Source organism: Lepidochelys kempii, chromosome 8, assembly GCF_965140265.1.
Source record: "Lepidochelys kempii isolate rLepKem1 chromosome 8, rLepKem1.hap2, whole genome shotgun sequence".
Classification (NCBI taxonomy): Eukaryota; Metazoa; Chordata; order Testudines; family Cheloniidae; genus Lepidochelys; species Lepidochelys kempii.
Genome location: NC_133263.1, coordinates 55,124,500 through 55,138,069, shown reverse-complemented (window position 1 = coordinate 55,138,069; position 13,570 = coordinate 55,124,500). Strand labels below are relative to the sequence as shown.

Sequence of the window (13,570 nt, the reverse complement as noted above, 5' to 3'; positions counted from 1 at the left end):
AGGCTCAACTGACGTATTTACAAACTCAGTAAAATAAGTGGTGAATTAGACCAATGGAGATCTTCCTGGGGAAGTCAGAGAAAGGAGTTTGGCTGGGGGAGTCAGAGTGTTAGGTTAGAGGACAGGAGGTTTAGAACTGCTCAGGAATTTTTTTTTTTTTTTTTAAACAAAACATTTCCCTCCCAGCACCATGGGAAAATGCCGCTTTGTTAAAACCAAAACTTTCTACAGGAATGTACCACAGTTTTAACAAAACTCATCAGGGAAGGTCTCGGGTCCAGGATAGAATTTCTGCTCAAAACCAGAGACACCCCCCTGCCCTCACACACATTAGAACAGCCTGGTGGTTTGGGCATTCACCTGGATATGGGTGATCCAGTGAATATCTAATTATTTATACAACAGCTCCAACAGGAGCCACACCCAACCCAGCATTCAAACCAGGGACCTGAACCTGGGTCTCACCAATCCCAGGTGAGTGCCCTGACCACCATGTTATTGGCAGTTTTGGGATAGAAGCTCTTGCTCGGGTTTACACACACTTCAAAAGAACTCAGTTCCATCAGGATGCAGAATGGGGAAGTTTCAAAATGGTAAAAAGGTTCACATGGGGGGAAAACCATTTCCTTCCCAGCTCTAATGGTGTTAGACTGAGGATACAGGTTCTGGCTGGAGTATAGAGGGGCTCTGGTGGTGAGAACGTGAGAGAGCAGGGAGGCACAGAGGGGTGGGGGAGTCTTAGCTGGACATCCAGGGCTTTAACTGGACACCAAGAAGCTTCAGCCAGTTTACCCTTACTCCAAGGCTTCCGGTTCCCAGTTCTGCTTTGGTTCTCTCTGAGCCAGGGAGCTGCCAGTTCCACTGCAACACCGGCCTCACAGGAGTTTTATACACAAAAGTCTCCTCCTACCCTGGGCCCATGACTCACATCATCATCTTCTTCATTAACACTTTGTAGGGCGTAAGGGATTTTCCAGCCCACCAGTCTCCCTTTCTGGTCCCCATCCTAGGGAGCCTCTCTCCTGACTTGATGCTCTCCTGTAATTCTCTTCTCCTCCTGGGAGTCACTTAACAGCTGGGTTTTATGTTAAGGTGGCAGCTACTTGATTAACACCTGACCCCATTCCCCCAGCTAGTCTGTGGTTCCCTTGGATTCCTGTTTCCTTAAAGGAGCAAAGTCCTTGGACAGGGGTCAGGTGGGATCCCTTAGAAAGGAACAGCCCACCCTGTTACAGCCTCATGTATCACCAGTGATGCACATACCACAGTTTGGAAACCCCAGCCCCAAATCTTTCCATCAGCCCACAGGATTAAAGTTTAACTCATTCTCTGGGCTCTGGCGGTTTGACATAATCAGCCTTCCAACTGAAGGCTTTGCCAGGAACTCCCATGCATCATTTTCAGTTCAATGTTCAGAGCCCCTGTGCTATGTTTGCCTTTTGGGTCTCCCATGCCGGGTCCAATCAGAATCTCTCTGGCTCACTTAATCTTTCAATCCCACGTGGATATTATATTCCTTAGTATGAACCTTGCTCCCTTTTCTACAAAAAAAGAGAATCTAAATAACTTCCGTTCAGTTAGACAGGAAATAAATGCTACTCAGGCCTGGATGGAGAGAACATGGTTTAATTAAAGGCAAAGCTGATTTCAGCAGCTGCAGGTCTTGCACAGACAGACGAAAAACACAAAAAAGCTTACGACACAAACCAGTTTCTGTTGGGAATCCCCGAGCCCTATGCAACTCCAACACCGGAGGGTGGGATGGGGAATCCCGGCCCAAGACTCAGAAAACATTCCAAACACCAGATTCTCATGCAGAAATGGGATTCTGTGGCTGGGACTCTGGCACTGCTGGGCGTGAGATGGGGAACCTGGTTAGCTTGTCTAGGGTGCAAGAGTCAGTGACAGTTCAAGCACTGGAATGTTGCAGCTGCCTGGGTGCACAGCTCAAAATACACAAACTGGGGGCCTGGAGAGAAGCACAGAAGGTTTCGGTTTGTATTCACCACCTCTAGGATGGGAGCTTCACTCTTTAGACCTTTCAAAGGAAATATCTTCAAACTGCAACAGAGAACAGTAATGTTGCTAGTGCAGGGGGCATGGGGGAGCCAGTCATACCCTAATGAAGGGCATTAAGCTCTAATCTTCCCTTTTTGTAGTAATGGGGGCTGCCCAGACTCCAGTGTCACTGAGGCTCCTGCATGTGCTTTGCTCTGCAGCTGTTTCTCAGCTCAACGATTCTGAATCATCACACACAAAACGCCCCTCTGGCTAGCATTGCAAATGGACATTTAGCTTGTTTCCATAACTTCCCTGGGAAACTAACAGAAATGCTGTCCTTTTTTCTATATGAGATTTCCAGTCTTCCTTTTCCCCTAATAAATAGCAAATAAAATGCTGTATTTCCCTTTCTGCGCCTTTTCAGAAGTGAACGGCGCTATGTTTTCTTCTGGGTGTGGATTACACGTGCCTGTGATGCCTGGAATTTCACTCTGGAACTGGAGGTTTGGGGCTCAGCTGCATGTGAGTCTGGAGTTGACGTATACCTATGGGGCTGTGTACACACCACACTGCCCAGCTGACTGTCTTCTTTACCCCATCGTGCTGGACCCATTCGTTGTTTGTGAGATGTTGACATCGGGAAAAAAAACTACGAGCATCCAGCAACGAGGGGAAGGTGGGGGTAGAAAGAAAAACAAAAAACAAAACAAAAACACTGAAAGCTTCTACCTACCTACCTACTAAAAGGAGTCAGGCTGTGAATGCACAGACTAGTCTGCCCTTTATGAGGCTGGTCACTATGCCACAGTAAAATGTACAGGAATCAGAAACATTAATTTAAAACCCCGTAGCAGTTACTTGCTTGCACTGCAATGCCCACTGCGTCCCCAAATGTAGCTTGAACACCTACAGAAAGGGCATTTTACGCTGGAGTCTCTAACCCACACAAGGGCTGGCCAGAGCCTTTGAGTGAAAGATGAAGTGGTGTCAAGTGCCAGACTCTCCTTCATGAAACTCCTTCACTAGCCCAGGAGATAGATCCTCACCCTTTCACCACCCACCTCTGACCGGAGCAGCGACTGGGGCTTTCATTGCTACACACTGACTACAAAGCACATTGTGTATGGAAGAATTCAGTGTGATCTTACTACTGAGACAGTAATAATAATAATAAAGATGTTTAGGAATAATTTCAACTACATTCTCAGTCAGCAAAGCAATCATTAATGGATTCCTATTTTATCTCCCCAAAGAGAGGAAAAGGATTGAGAAGTTCTCATTGGCTTCTCCCATCTGCCCTTCATTCTCAGCTTTTACTTCCCATGTGGCTGGGGACATGCACGATGGAGAAGGTGAGAGGCGGTGATATCAGGTTACTGAGTGAGACAAACAGCAGTTCCTCTCTCCCTCCAGAGGGCCCGGGGGGATGGGAGAGTTCCTGATGTTTTTTGTTGCACTGCAGACATTTCGTGCACACTCAGTGGGTTGGTGGAGCACTTACGCCCTCCTGACAGCAAGGAACAGAAGAGAGGGCTGCCACCTGCACAGGACTGTGTGGGCGAGTCCTGCAGACCCAACATGCCATGGTTTATGGAGCCTTTCTTTGCAAGGATTGCCACCTCATTCTCAGTGTGGTGGATTCATGGGGCCTTGTCCACGTTGCTGCTTCTGCTTCTGCTGCATTAACAGTTGCTCCAGGGCTGACGGTCCAGGATGCATCATGGAACTGGACCAGATGGACTAAGGAAATAAAACCAGCAAGGGTCAGCATTTAGTACCTGGTTGAGGGGGCCCCTTCTCATATACATTTCCCAGACTGGCAAGTCTCCCATTTTCTCCTGCCTCCCCCCAGTATTTATACCATGCTCTTCACTGGAATGGATGCTTTTGTAAGTGGTTGGATCACAAATTAGTTACTAAAAGGACCCTTCCTCTTAACTCTCCTCCCTTCTTCCTGTATGCCCATAAAACAAGACAACGTGAACAGAGATTCCCATTACCTTAAAACTCATCCCAGACTAATGAATTCTTCTGCATTTCCACTGCTTGTTTTTAAATAGACACAGATATGGTAAATCAGACCTAACGTTTGGGTTTCTTCTAGTTCAGCCAGTCTATTCCTGGTCCATATGACATTTCAAAGTGAGGAGAGAGATTTCTACAGTGTGAGAGAACTGACACCTACAGTGACGTCTTCCAGCACTGGACATGCCTAACACGTTGTCTGCATTAGTGGGTTTTGCAGCAGGAAACCTTCAGCTCATAGTACTAAGGCCTGGTCTACACTAAAAGGTTAGGTCAACCCAGCTACACTGCCCAAGGGTGTGAAAAAGCCACACCCTCTGAACAACACAGTTAAGTTGATCTAACCCCCAGTTTAGACAGTGCTAGGTCTATGGAAGAATTCTTCCATCAGCCTAGCTGCCGTCTCTCGGGGAGACGGATTACCTGTGCCGACAGGAGAACCTCTCCCGTCGACATAGGGAGTGTCTATACCGAAGCGCTACGGTAGCGTAGCTACAGTACCATTTCAAGTGCAGACAAGCACTACATTAACAGTCTGGTGCTTGGAACGCTTGACACGTATTCTGCATTGAGTCTCATCACCCAGATCTCCACACGCCATAAATACATTTAGGAAATAGGGGAATTACACAACAGCACTAAAATCTATTTTCTTCTCTTCAAGTTCAATATACCTTCAAGCTCTCCATGAGCACAGCAGAAGAATCCTCCATAGCGGGGCCATGGGTTGCCCAGGTGCCGCTGGGAGTGCTGGTCTGGTGCCAGCTGCTCTCCGAGGAGGAGGATGTTGCTGGGAGATAGTCCAGCCCAAATCCTCCCATTGCTAAAGCAAACAGAGGCTGGTTAAAAGTGCATGTAACAAAAAGGCACTGCAAAGCATCAGATTCTAACTTGGGGAGTATTTGCCCCAGGACTGGAACCTAGCACCCACCTGGTTTATCTGTTTTCCAACGGTCTGCAATCCTCCTGTCCCTGTTGTCTGGCGTCCCAATAGGTCCAAAGTTGGAGAATGGAACAGAATTGTGGTTATGAGTTGGAGGGGAGCTTGGCAAACTGCTTGGGTTGGAGGAGTGAGGAGACTGGCTGGCTGGTGTTGAATGATCTGTTGAACAATATAAATCAAGATAGAGTAAAAGAAATGTCAAAAAATTGGTAAGGGTTTTCTGCACATCTGAGAATGTTAAACTCTGCTACAATATCTGCAGTCACAAGGCTTTTCTCTGAGGCAGGGTCAGTTTATTCCTTATTATATTAACTTCAGGATTTGGAAATCTGCCAACTGTAATGTGACTATGCCACATCACAGTAGTAGAATAATTTATTTGATAGCCAACGGAAAAAAAACACGTGTGCTTACTTGAGACCACTGGAACTCTCCTAGCAAGATCTTTGTGCAGGGCTTTCTAGCCAATGGAATGGAGTTCGCCAAACTTATTTCAAATATGTTGTGGGTGCAGTTTTCAGTGTTGAGCCCCTGTTCCCAATCTGAAATTTGTTTATTTTGTAGTTTGACCAAAGCCATTGTTTTATACAAAAATGATTTTCTTTCTCCACTGTCTCGATCATTTTGCAAAGAGTCTGGCATTAAGTGATGAATCATCAAATTCAGAAAGTCTGACTTATACAGAAATCTGCGATAGCCTGAAAGGAATTCAGGCTTGTACTGAATACCAAGCAAGAGGTGTTGAGGAAGTGTGGAATATTAGCAGATCTAGCTGGTAGAGGAGAGAATGTTACCTAAGGATAGATGAGAGCCCTATAACATAGGGTAGCAGGAGGCCACTTAAATGAAGAGGCGAGGTGATAGAAAGCAGAATGGAGGGTCTTGCCATAAGTCTTACTGGAATAGAGACCACTCTGCAATTGCATCTTTTTAGACTGAGAAACTTCTACCCCCACATCTCATCTAGCACCCCCCACCTCTGTTCTGCTGCACAAACTAACCTCTTCTGCAGCTGCTGCCATTTGGAAGAGCGTTCCCATCTCTTGGCTTCAGCTTGCCATTTTCTGAAATCAATTTTTCCCTCCCTTGCCTATGCCTCTTGATTTACCTCTCCTTTCTACTCTAACTGTATTACTATATTATGGTCTCTAAAAGGTGAGCTGTAAAGGAAAAATGTGTGCGTGCATTTTTCTGCCTCTTTGTGATGTATTAAAGCAGCACTCCACCCTATATCCTTTACTTTTGGAATATCAGGACCATGAAACCTAGTCTTCCCTGATTTGTCTGAAGGACTTCTTGGAGGATTAGGACAGAAGCAGCAGGTGTGTCTGAATCATTAGAGCTTTTCTCCCAAATGTTTGTCAGTAATTAGAGTTAAATAAGTGTTAATAAAATAGCTTGGAAAATGGACTACAATTTCTTGCCCCACTCAGTTGCTCAGGTTTCTCTCTCTCTCTCTTTTAATGTCAGAACCCTGTAATTCTCTGGCATTTGTAGTCTTCCATCAAAAAACAGGGTATCAAAGACACCAAGCGGTAACAGACTTTGAAAAAGACTTTCAGGCCTTCTTTCTATACTATAAAGATGCAAATAGAAATTTTTTGTTTGCAGGTCACATTTAACAAATACAATACAATATATATCACAATAGGTATAGAAAATAGCTTCTGTGCAGCCTTCTGAACTCCTGTGCAGGAAAGAAGCCATATCAAGATTACTACCTGAGCTTGCTGGAAGGGAGGGAGACCAGGGCGTCCCTTCAAAGAGAGAATATAGTGATGTCTCCTGATGGGCCATTGAGGGAGTGACCTCTGCTTTTGTGCTGGTATTCAGGTTTTTCCCATATACCTCATTGAACATGCTGCTGTTTGGATATCTTTCCTACAATATTAAACAGAGTTTAATCTGAGTACCAGACTTATTTGAAACATTAAAGGCTGTGGAAAGAACTTGAGGTGTGGGTTAAAACACTTCATGAACTCCATATTTATTCCCCCTTGCCCCATCCCCTTTATAATCATTTTACTTATATAAACTATCACTTCCTGAATCATCTCCCCAGCTATACCACAAAATCCTAACTTGGTCTGTAACTGGACAGTGGACCATGCTCACAGTAGCTTAGTGGGAAACATGCAAGCAACAGATGATGAAAAGAAGGAAAAATATACACACTAAGGGCCAATCCTGGGGCCCTACAAAGGCAAGACTCCCAGTGAAGTCAACGGGAGTTTTGACTGTTGGTCTGCAGAATCAGGCCCTAAGAGGAGACAAAGAAGGAACAAACAAATGAGACAGGGGGACCAGACAGTGTGCCTAAGAGCTCAGAATGGAAAGACCCAAAAACCATCTACCTATAGGAATAAGATTATAGCTGGGAATTCCTTTCCAGCTTGTGTACATTTTTGGAACTAGTGTAACCACCCTGATTCTATAACACGACCAGAGCTGAATGGAAGTTTCCAATACTGAAGGGCTAAGAGTTCTTGGTGTTTACATACCTGGTTTAGGGAGAAGCCAGTGAGGGACAGGAAAGAAGATGACTGAGACATCAGCTCCGATGGTTTTTCTAGTAGGGACTTCTTCAGAAATCAAAAGGGAAAGATGTCATTAGATGGTTATTGTATTTGTGAATGAGAGAGAAAGCACATTATGCCACATTAAGGACAAGTTGTTTAATCACCAGAATACTTTAAAGCAAGTTGTTAATCAAAAATATTTTACAAGTTATTTTCAACATTGGGATGAAGCAAATATTGATACATGCAGAAGAGTGTCACAAACCCATCACATTAACTGAAATCCAGTTAATGCCTCAGCACCAGCAACTACACCAAGTTTGAGATGAAATCTCAACCAAACCCGTTTTATGATTTGTCGTGCTGGATTAGGCCACTGGTTTATCAAGTCTTGGTATCTTGCTTTTGGCCTTTGTCAGTAACCGATACTTCAGAGGAAGGCAGTCCCCTCTACCAATAAAGAAGCCAGCTAATTGTGCAATGTTATACATTAGGAGAGCAAGAATGGGAGAGTTTTATGCCCATTTCCCCAAATGATCAGTTCACCTCCTCGGCAAGAGATTTTATCTTTATTTGCAGCTGTGCCAAATATGTTAGCTGTCACAAGATAATTCAACTCTTAAAATAAAATATACATCTACTGTATCATGAAGCATCAAGACGTGACTATGTGGTATATGCCTTTTTAATTAGTTTTAAAATACTCCTTTAATGTCAAGTGTTCTCTTGTTCTCATCACAACATGGGATAAGGAGGAAGAACTGATCAATTTTTATGATGGCAGGGTTTCCCAAATGTTCATAGGTGGGGAACCATTTTATAGACCACTCCACTACCAGTCAATTATCTGGATCAATTCCCCTCCTATATGTAATCATGTAACATCCTGTGAAGGAGCAGAGACTATTGCCAGACAAAGCCGGAGTTAAGAACACCTGTGGGTTCAGCTAGCCCGCCCCATTATACCTACAGCCAATGCCAGGCCTGGAGGGGGGAGAAAAGAAGGAAGCCTGGCTCAGCCAGGGGCTGACTGGCGAAGAGGCAGGAGCTCTCTGTATGCCTGCCTGAAGGCACAGACCAGCAACCTGCCTGCCAACGCAGCCACTGGAGGCAAGTAAGTCTTCCCCTCCTAAGTGGAACCTACAGACCAGCCCCAACTGTGGGAAAACTGGACTAGCAGGGCCATGCCCCAAACTAAAATGACTTGCATAGGGAGCAGCCCAGGAAAACAGGTCCTGAAGCCCACTTCACAGCAGGAAGGAAGGTCTATCTCCCCTGCTTAGGGGTGAGTGACACAGGATCCTGGGCCGGGACCTGAGGGAGGAGGAGGAGAGCTCAGGTCCCCCTTCAGCCCTCCCTAACCAATGATCTAGCCACTAGGCTGTCTGGCCACCGAAGGCCCTATCACACACCCCTTTGGGAACTATAGTAATTACTTGTATTACGTTCTGTATGTTACTCTAGGTCAGTAGTCTCCAGCTGGTTGATCGTGATTGACTGGTCGATCCTGGAGACTCTCCCAGTCAATTGTGATGTCCGGTGGTGCAGCGGGGCTGTTAAGGCAGGCTCCCTGCCTGCCCTAGCCCCACACTGCTCCTGCAAGCGGCCAGCATGCCCCTGAGGTCCCAGGGGTGGGAGGGCAGAGGTCTCCGCACACTGCTCCTGCCTGCAAGCACCGCCCCCGCAGCTCCCATTGGCTGGGAACAGGGAATGGTGGCCAATGGGAGCAGTGCCTGAAGAGAGGGGTAGTACGCAGAGACCCCTGCCCACCCCAGGGGCTTGCTCTTCCTTTTCCGGGAGCAGCGTGTGGCAGGGGCTGTGCAAGGTAAGTGCCCTGCCCCTCCACACCCCCCACACAGCTGGGCCTGCTGTACTCATGCTACTCCTGATCTTCGTGCTGTCTTAATGGTGCAGAGCCATTCAGAACCTTGAAGGGGGTGGCACTTACCTTTGGGGAAGGGGCGGGGTAGATCCTGGGTTGCCCTTAAATTCAAAAAGTGATCTTGGGTGTAAAAAGGTTGGAGACCATTGCTCTATGTATTTAAGTTTCTTATAAAGCAGTTTAGCAGCTAGAAACAAGGAGAGCCAGTACAATGCCAGCAGTCACCCTCCACAGACAGCAGGGAATCTCTTGTCATTTTTAACTTCACACCCCTCAATTGAGTCCCCACTAGTTTTTCTCCCTTCTGCCCTACTTAACTGCTAGTGTTAAGGGGTCAGCAATAATGCACCTCAAACCAGCACGAGGCATTTTGGCATGATGTTCCCGTTTGGAACAGAGGGTAAATGTGAATCAATTTTCAGGAAGTTGGATCTATCCACATAATATAAAAATTTATGTGCCGGTGGGCAGCGAGTGCCACAGAGTTCAGGATGACTGTGTAAGTCACAAATGAATTGTATGTGACAAAGTCAAAATTAAAATTGGGGCATCACTCAATACCTTGTTAAATTCATTTAAAATTATTTAAAATTAAATCCTCTGGATTACACTGCAGCCTGCATTGTAGTCCTTTCCTAGAATTTAGACCTTCGTATCAGGAACATCTTTGTGTTTGATCCTGTCAAATGACCAGGAATTCCCCTGTCAGTTTTCTAATAAGCAGAGGCTAGCTTATTGGGTTTTGCCAGGGTGACAACTTGGTACTTGGAAAATGTTTTATAATTCAGACAAATGCCAAATTTGGCAATTCCAAACCACTCAAAGCTGGCCTCCCTCCACTTCTTAGCAAAGATTGGTTCAAATATGGGGGGAATACAAGATTTAAGAAGAGGGGAATTTGTTTTATATTTGTGCTGTTGGTTGTTCAGAATTGTGTGAAGATGTTCTTTCTTTGATTTATTTTCTATTATGTATGAATCAGAGGCTCCCAATGCATTCAGGAGACACGCCTCTTCATTTTATAAATCTAAGTATTACTAAGACTTCAGTATTGTCACAAGATATTCTACAGGGTATTTAATCAATTGTAACTTTAAACTACAATTGCCATAATAAAAATATGAAATAATGCTTTTTAATTGATATTCTGTTACTAATTCACAACGTTCAGCAGTTTTCAATGGTTCTCCCGGTCAACGTCAATTAAGGCGGCTCTAGTATGCTACTAAAACATAACATTCAAGATTTCCCACCAAACCTTGTTGTAATCTACAAGACTGAAAGTTAACCTTATTCTTTATCCATATACTTCCAATTCTTTTCTAAAAAGGTATTTTCTTCCTTCTGTGATTTTTTGCATTTTTAAAAAATTATTTTTTCATATTATGTAACATATAATCATTGTTTTCATAATACATGAAAACAATATGATTTTACATATGGATAAAATAGAATCTTGTGAGTAACCAAGCCTATTCCACTGTGGAAGGCATAGTTTTATAGATTCTGGATCAATGTTTTGCTTGTGGTCTTAACACTTTTAAACAAAGCAATTATTTTGAATTCTGAAGAAGCCAAGAGTCCAGAAACTGGATCAATTGCTATTCTATTTTTTATAAATCTCCTCCTCAATTATCCTGAGCTAATGAGCCAGCAGCTTGTTTAAACTCGCAGGCAGAGACTAACTCAACAAGGGAAAACAAAATTTCACACATCTTGCAACTTCACAGAAAAAAGATGCCAGAATTAGAGTGAGAAGCAGCAGAATTAAGTCAAATACATACAAAGAGGCTTCGTCCAGGAAGAGAGGCGAGAGGCCCCAGCAGAGCTGGGTAAAGATCAGGAGGATTAGACAAAATCAGCTCTTCCTCCTCCTCCAAGGCAGCCAGACTCTTTAACAGGTCCGGAGGAAGCAGAGGGGAGCTCTTGGGGTCCTAGTGACAGAAAGGAGTACAGTCAGATGCAGCAGAGGAGGGAAAAAGGAAAAAAAGCAAGAATATGAATGAGAAGGGAAGCCACAGAAAGAGAATAGAAACTGTAATAACCTCAAATAAGGCAAGACAGAACAGTGTCCAGAAGAGAGGAATATTATAAAGCAGTTAAAAAGGCAGCATGCAAAAGAAGCACAAGACCATAAAGAACAGTGCAACATAAGGAGAGAAACAAGGAAGAAGGGATGGAAAGAGAATGCTAAACTGATATTAAAACTAATATCTTGTCCTTATGCATATTTAGCAGAATGATGCAGTTTTACATCAAGTTGAAGTTTTCAGTCAGAGACTAGTAACTAAATTAGAGAATGTGCTCCCTGTTATATTAGTGATCTGCAGACTAATGGATTCATTCCACATTTTGTAAGGCAAGGAAAACCCAGATCTGAAGTCTGGTTTTCTGATAAGAAAAATCACCATATTTTTTCTATAGCCAATCTGTGTTTTGCTTTGGTTATTTTTTTTTATGGTTAAGTTTAGTTTTCATGAGAAAAACATTTCTACCTCTAATGGCCCTTACTCTTATGGTCCACAAGTGAATGTACCATTGGGCAAAAGGAGGTTTCCCTACCTGGGAAAGGGGGAGTGGACAGAATTAGCCATCTCACATTGTGTGTGTAATCATTAAATCAGCCACAGGTGGGTTGCGTGGCATAGTCTCTGCTCATGCTTCAAGCAGCCAAATCAAAAGTTGCAGCATGGATGAGATCCATGGATGGGGGTGAGGAGATCAGGACACTGGCACTGTTCCATCTAAAAACACAACCTGACATTAGGGCATGAGGCAGTTTCCTGGTCACTGTCTAGCTCTTCTCCCTCAAGGAACTGAACTGACCTCTTAATCCTCAGTACACTCACACAAGTACACCTGACCCCAGGTTAAAAATGGAAACCATGTTTCTGCCTCAGTTTCCTTATAACCAATACCAAAAAGCATTGCACCCCAGACTTCTCTTCAGCAGGACTAACAGAACAGAAATTAACCACAATATTTGTAACAGCAATATGAGGCACAACTGGATGAGCAGAAGCAAAGGATGAGTCTGGCAAAGCAATGGACCAGGCAAGCAGGTCACCCATTTCTGTTTGGTGGAGTTTAAAAGGAAACTGAGGCAGGAGGCAACTTTTTTTTTAATTTCCAGCCTAAGTTGGATGTGTTGGAGAGTCAATGCACCGAAGATATCAAGTGCAAGTTAGCAGCTTGTTTAGAAGGCAGTAATTAAATTTCAATTGTTTGAATACGTTTTTTGTTCTCTGCTCCTAGACAATAGGATCTCTCTCAACCTGGTCTATCACTAAGAGGGTCTCTTGCAGGAGGCAGGGGAGTCAGTCACCAAAATCAGAATGTGGCATGAATTTTCCATTTTTCATCAAGCAGCAAATTCTTGCTTTAGTGCAGAGGTTAATGTCACTTCTACACTGAGTGTGACTGACAGTATCTTGAACCAACAGTTTCCCCAAGAACATGCTCCCATGTACTTAGACCAACTGAGTGGCAAATCCAGTACTGGTGGCTGGAATCTCAAGTGAACCACTCTCCAGAAGGCAGTACAATATCATATTATCCCTGTTGGGGGGTGGGCCAGAAACAGCCCCACATTTAGGCATTTCTTGCTAGAGGATATGGCCAGAAATTAGAGTTTCACATTTAGGGATATCAGAGTCTTGCTGATCTTCACCACTTAATAAAATGAATGTTTACCTCAAAAGCCATCCTGGGCACAGTGTCCTGCTCTGGGCGGAAGACTCCTTGTGGTCGCTTCCCCCTGCGATCCATGTTAGCCTGTTGTGCCATCACTACCCTATTATCAGCCATGCCATAGGAGGAGTCCCAATAAAATTCTGGCATCTTGACTTCTGAGGGGTTGTGGTTATATGGCTCCATGGGGAAAGGCTTCATTTTTTTCTCCAGAGGCTGCTGCTGCATCACAGGAGGCTGTAATGACTGTTCAAACAGTTTTAGAGGGTCCTGGGCCTGAAGATAATAGGGCTGCTTTACAGGCATGATCTTTCCCAGTGGGCCTTGGACTTGAGGAGGATTCCAGAGATGCTTTGATGAGTCTGCCTGTGGATACTAAAAAGAGATGCACACTTTCACCATAAGGCATAAACAATGGATTACCATCATAAAGGTTAACTGAATGACTAACTGTTCTATTCAGACGTTCATTCCTGGTGACCACGCCCACTGGTCGATTACAGATTCTCC

General features: G+C 44.3%; 1 protein-coding gene across 10 annotated transcripts in view; it reads right to left on the bottom strand.

The window, feature by feature from the left end:
- Window positions 1–1,610: 1,610 nt before the first annotated feature.
- The window catches only part of SMG7 (SMG7 nonsense mediated mRNA decay factor), a 102,574-nt gene continuing 90,614 nt past the window's right edge, over window positions 1,611–13,570 (bottom strand). For 8 of the 10 annotated variants that reach the window (XM_073356634.1, XM_073356626.1, XM_073356631.1 and 5 more), the window contains 7 exons: window positions 13,064–13,435; window positions 11,155–11,304; window positions 7,471–7,551; window positions 6,691–6,850; window positions 4,958–5,128; window positions 4,701–4,849; window positions 1,611–3,741 (listed from right to left, as the gene is read on the bottom strand). In XM_073356634.1, the coding sequence (XP_073212735.1) occupies window positions 3,628–3,741; window positions 4,701–4,849; window positions 4,958–5,128; window positions 6,691–6,850; window positions 7,471–7,551; window positions 11,155–11,304; window positions 13,064–13,435 (1,197 nt within the window). In that variant the 3' untranslated portion in view covers window positions 1,611–3,627. The remainder of the gene's footprint in view (window positions 3,742–4,700; window positions 4,850–4,957; window positions 5,129–6,690; window positions 6,851–7,470; window positions 7,552–11,154; window positions 11,305–13,063; window positions 13,436–13,570) is intronic. The other 2 variants (XM_073356635.1, XM_073356636.1) reach the window with 2 other exon arrangements.